We start from the raw sequence: 5,607 nt of genomic DNA on the forward strand, positions 1-5,607 counted from the left end.
AAAAAAAAAAAAAAAAAAAAAAAAATGATTTAGAGTTTTACACTTTAGAGTTTTTTGATGATTGTGATATATTGCATTTCTTTAAATATCATGCTAAATTTTATCATTTAAAAATGTTTTTTGGTTGTTGTTAGTAATATGTTTAATGAATTGTCATGCTATGATGTTTTAATTAGTACTTGATTTTTAGTGAAAGATTGGTTAGCAAAGTAGGTGGGTAAACCTTAGTCAGTAGCCCAGTGTAGGTGGTGATAGCTGTGTAAATTTCAGGAATAGTAGCGAGAAGAGAATAAGAACCTATAACCTATAAAGTGACTCACATTTGTAGAATGATGTGGAGTTTACATGAAACTACAGCTTTGCTGCTGATTTTGAGAGGCAAGACTTTATAGAGTCTTCCAAAGAAGTAAAGAGGATTGAAAAAGGGAACTGTCAGCTGATTGGCTCGTTTCAGTTTCCCTAATGTGTCTGATTTGTGAACTGGATACGATTTTGACGTTTTGAATAGAGGACCGGGATGACACTTGTCTCTTTTGTTGAAATTCAAATGTAACATTGGCAAAATAACCACAGAAGAACCTTCTGAAATGAAGAAAGAGAGAAATAAATTACAACCTGACTCCACTGCAGATAATCAACAATATTACATTTCCTGATATGGTGCAGCCATTTTATTTGGATTATCCTAGGTGAAAACTTTGTATGTTTTCTTGGTATGCCTGTTGCACATCACAAGTAATTGAGTGGAGGCCTGAGTGACACTAGAAGATAGCACTGAGTGATAGAAGGAAGAATAAAGAAGTAAGCACAGCATCTTTTTTTTTTTTTTTTTTTGAGACGGAGTCTGGCTCTGTCACCCAGGCTGGGGTGCAGTGGCGCGATCTCGGCTCACTGCAAGCTCCGCCTCCCGGGTTCACGCCATTCTGCTGCCTCAGCCTCCTGAATAGCTGGGACTACAGGCGCCCGCCACCGCGCCCGGCTAATTTTTTGTATTTTAGTAGAGACGGGGTTTCACCGTGGTCTCCATCTCCTGACCTTGTGATCTGCCCGCCTCGGCCTCCTAAAGTGCTGGAATTACAGGCGTGAGCCACCGCGCCCGGCCAAAGCACGGCATCTTTAAGAATGACACCCTTTCTTTGCTTCATGGCTTTTTCAGCTTTTTTGACTCTCCCAATCTGCAAACTTGACCTCTGGAGCAACAGCTCATTCTTAAAGCTGAGACTGAATGTCATTGTTTTCAATGATGAATTGTATTATTGTTTTTAGTTTGGTAGAAAGTTACCTTTGGAGAGTACTTTATAAAATTTACAGACTCCTTTGTCTACAAGGGTTAGTTTAATTCTGAAAATGACTTAAGGCACACCAAGAGTTTCCCACATCTATAATAAAACAACTCATCTTGTAAAAGAACACTTAGATGTCAAGGACCTGAGGATGAGAATCTCATTGTATTAATCTTTGCGTTTTCTTCCATTTCAAGCACAGTGCCTTATACTCAATGTATGTTTGTTGAAAGAAAGAACTTATTTAATCCTTTTCTTTTGGTCCTATGTATTTAAGGTCCTATTCACTGGAAGGAATTTTTCCCTATTGCTGATGGTGATCAGCAATCTCCGATTGAGATTAAAACCCAAGAAGTGAAATATGACTCTTCCCTCCGACCACTTAGTATCAAGTATGACCCAAGCTCAGCTAAAATCATCAGCAACAGCGGCCATTCCTTCAATGTTGACTTTGATGACACAGAGGACAAATCAGGTTGCCTTTTCTTTTTGTGTGTGTGTGGTGGTGGGTGAAGGGTTTGAATAATTAGACTACCCTCTTTTTTTTTTTTTTTTTGAGACGGAGTCTTGCTCTGTTGCCAGTATAATGGCGCAATCTCGGCTCATTGCAACCTCCTCCTCCTGAGTTCAAACGATTCTCCTGCCTCAGCCTCCCAAGTAGCTGGGATTACAGGCGTGTACCACTATACCCAGCTATTTTTTTTTGTATTTTTAGTAGAGTCAGGGTTTCACCATGTTGGCCAGGATGGTCTTGATCTCCTGACCTTGTGATCCGCCTGCCTCGACCTCCCAAAGTGCTGGGATTACCTTCGTGAGCCACCGCGCCCAGCCTAGAATACACTCTCTAATCTTTCATGTTTTGTTTTTCCTAGACCTGGAATTTGTCAAATTGAAGCATATTTTTTCTTCATGTGAATTGAGATATCTTGTTATATATTTGAACCTTCAGATAATCTTACCTTAAAATAATAAAGAGTATTTAGAAAAGGATATGTTGCATGATAATTTAAAATTGACCTTAACTTGTTATTATAACTTAAAATTTACCATTATAAAAATGTTGGAAGTTTAATAGCTTTTATAAATATTTCATGATTTGTTTCCGCAAAGTATTAGCCGTAATTATTTTAGCATCATTTGCAAACCTATAATGCCATTTATGCTTTAATAGAAAAAGTTTAATAGTACATGCTTTAATAGAAAAAGTTTAGTTCTTAAAAAAACTTATTCCCTTATTTTAATTGCCAAAGTAATATCTACTCATAGTAAATAAAACAATATGGAAACATATGACAAATATTAACGTCTCTTTCTTCCCACAGTCTCTACTGAAGTAACTATTTCTTCCATAATATTTCAGTGCTTAGTTATGTATACATACACGTGTATCGTCCTTGTTTTGCATTTTCTTATTAAAAATACATTTGGAATAATGCTGTATAACTCTGAAATTTTTTTCCCATTTACAAATATTTTATAGACATCTTTCCAGATTAAAATATATCTTGTTTAAAAAGCTAAACTGCAGCCAGGTGTGGTGGCTCACACATGTAATCCCAGCACTTTGGGAGACTGAGGTGGGAGGATTGCTTATGTCCAGGAGTTTAAGACCAGCTTGGGCAACATAGTGAGACCTCATCTCTACAAAAAATAAAAAATTAATCAGGCATGATGGGGTGTGCCTGTAGTCCCAGCTACTGTGGAGGTTGAGGCAGGAGGATTGCATGAGTCCAGGAGGTCAAGGCTGCAGTGAGCCATGATAGTGCCACTGTACTTAGCCTGGGTGACAGAGCAAGATCCATTCTCAAAAAATAAAAATAAAATAATTTTAAAAGTTGAATTGTATTATCTATGCTCATATCGTAATTTATGTACCATTCTCCTAATAATGAACATTGAAGGGAGGGAAAGTAGAAGTTTAATTTAAAAAATACATACATATTGGAAACTTTCTGTATATTCCCTATTAATACTTTTTTTCTAGGACATGTAATCATTTCATTTAATGATTAGTTCTTGGGATAGTGTCTTTACACCGTGAATAAATAATGGACTCACAGATTATCTGTTAATTTATTAAGTGATGAAAAAAACATTTTCTTGAAATGAATGTTTAATCCCTCTTCAGACTATCTACTGCCCAAGCAGAGTTTCTGCCCAAAGTGTCAAGTTTAAGTGTAAGATGAGATAAAATATTAGAGAGAATCATACTGGGAAACACTTTTTAGGGTCTCTGACAGATTGTTTTTATTTTTAGTCTAAGATCAGGATGGAGCTATATTAGCTATATTAATGAAAAAATATAGTTAATTTTAAAATCCTTAATCGAAAGAAAGTTTTACTTATTGAGCCCTGATTTAGATTAGTAGTAATATCTTATATTTATATAAAGCTTTATTGTTAGCAAAAATTATAAGCCCACACACATTGCTTCCTCATATTTGCCAAATTCATAAAAGTGGTATTTATTTATTTATTTATTTATTTATCTATCTATTTTTTTGAGACAAGGTCTTGCTCTGTTGCCTAGGCTGGAGTGCAGTGGTGTGATCATGGTTCACTGCAGCCTTGACCTCCTGGGCTCAAGCAATCCTCCTGCCTCAGCCTCCTGGGTAGCTGGTACCACAGGCATGTGCTCCCATGCCCAGCTAAGTTTTGTATTTTTTGTGGAGACAAGGTTTTGCCATATTGCCCAGGCTGATCTTGAACTTCTGGGCTCAAGGGATCGGCCCGCCTCGGTCTCCCAAAGTGCTGGGAGCCACCACACTGGCCTAAGTAGTACATTTTCATCAGAGCATTGTAAAAAATACATAAAGACAAATAAATACATGGTATTTTCAACTTTTTGGAAGAAATGCAAGTAAGGAGGGACCTGGCCTTTTGTATACATGTTCAACTATGTTTCTTTCAACCCCTCAGTTTCGTGAATCTATGTTAATAAAAATGGTTAAGCCAGGCCTGCTGGCACACACTGGTAGACCATGCTGCTAGGGAAGGAGGATGATTAGTTAGGCCCAAGAGTTCGAGGGCAGCTGGGTAACATAGGAAGACCCCATCTCTTGTGGTTAATGTAATTGTAAAAGTGTCCAAGTCTTCTAAATACAAAGTTTATACCACCCATAATTGTAGTTTGTTACTGTTTACAATATCTCAAACATTTAAAAAGTGAAACTGTCTCAGAAAATAAAAAGATAAATAAATAAAAAAAATAAGGCTGGGTGTGGTGGCTCACATCTGTAATCCCAGCACTTTGGGAAGCCGAAGTGGGCAGATCACCTGAGGTCAAGAGTTCGAGATCAGCCTGGCCAATATGGTGAAACCTTGTCTCTACTAAAATACAAAAATTAGCCAGGCGTGGTGACACACGTCTGTAATTCCAGCTACTCAGGAGGCTGAGGCAGGAGAATGGCTTGAACCTGGGAAGCGCAGGTTGCAGTGAGCCAAGATCGTGCCACTGCACTCCAGCCTGGGTAACAGAGCAGACTCTTCTAAAAAAAAAAAAAAAAAAAATGTAAAGCTACTCATTCCTCATTTTAGAATGAGAAAAGATTACATTTTACTTCATTTAAAACTTTAAGTATTTTCTTTATAAATGTAGACGTTCATAAGGTAAAAAAATTATGCTCTGATTTGCTGTATGATAACCCAGGTTTCTCTCTCTCTCTTCTGTTTTCTCTTCCTTTCATTTTGTCTACTTCGGGTTAATCAGTGAAATCAATTTATGTTTCCAGATTTGACACTTTATCATCAGTAGTGTGTGTTCTTTCTTTTAAATGAAGATCCTTTTCCTATCTAGTTCACAATAAAATTACCAGGATTAATTGAAAATATCCATAAAGTACTTTGTAGTCCTCTGAGACAGTAACTATGTAAATATGGGTCATGATTCTTATTCTTTTTTTCTCAAGATAAACCTACCACCCACCAAAGAGATTGTTTCATGGTGATTTGGGAGATTAAGTCAATTAAAAAGAAGAAACCACCATAGTTAAATGAAATAAATTTTGCTGTTTTTTTTTTTTTTAATTTTGCTAAACTATAAAAAACACAAAGATACTTTCTGTAGCAAACCACATTAATGTGAATAAAACAGTTTCCATTTTGTAAAGAAGCCATTTTTGACCAGGATTAACCCTGAATCCCACCTCAGGCATGTCAATAAACCACAGGCATGAAATCTTCCTCATAGTCCTTGGAGGGCTTGTTTGGCTGGACACATCCATGCTCCATAGTTAAACCTTTAGAGAACTACTCAGAAATCCTTGCAAAAGGGAGCAAAAGGGAGCGGGTGGATGTGAAATTTTTCCCTTCCTCCCTCCCTCCC

General features: G+C 37.0%; 1 protein-coding gene across 1 annotated transcript in view; it reads left to right on the forward strand.

Moving 5' to 3' along the window:
• CA13 (carbonic anhydrase 13) overlaps nucleotides 1–5,607 on the forward strand; it is a 36,704-nt gene that overhangs the window by 4,330 nt on the left and 26,767 nt on the right. The window contains exon 2 of the mRNA XM_017849874.1: nucleotides 1,561–1,758. Within this exon, the coding sequence (XP_017705363.1) occupies nucleotides 1,561–1,758 (198 nt within the window). The remainder of the gene's footprint in view (nucleotides 1–1,560; nucleotides 1,759–5,607) is intronic.

Source organism: Rhinopithecus bieti, unplaced genomic scaffold (assembly GCF_001698545.2).
Source record: "Rhinopithecus bieti isolate Rb0 unplaced genomic scaffold, ASM169854v2 scaffold_32835, whole genome shotgun sequence".
Classification (NCBI taxonomy): Eukaryota; Metazoa; Chordata; class Mammalia; order Primates; family Cercopithecidae; genus Rhinopithecus; species Rhinopithecus bieti.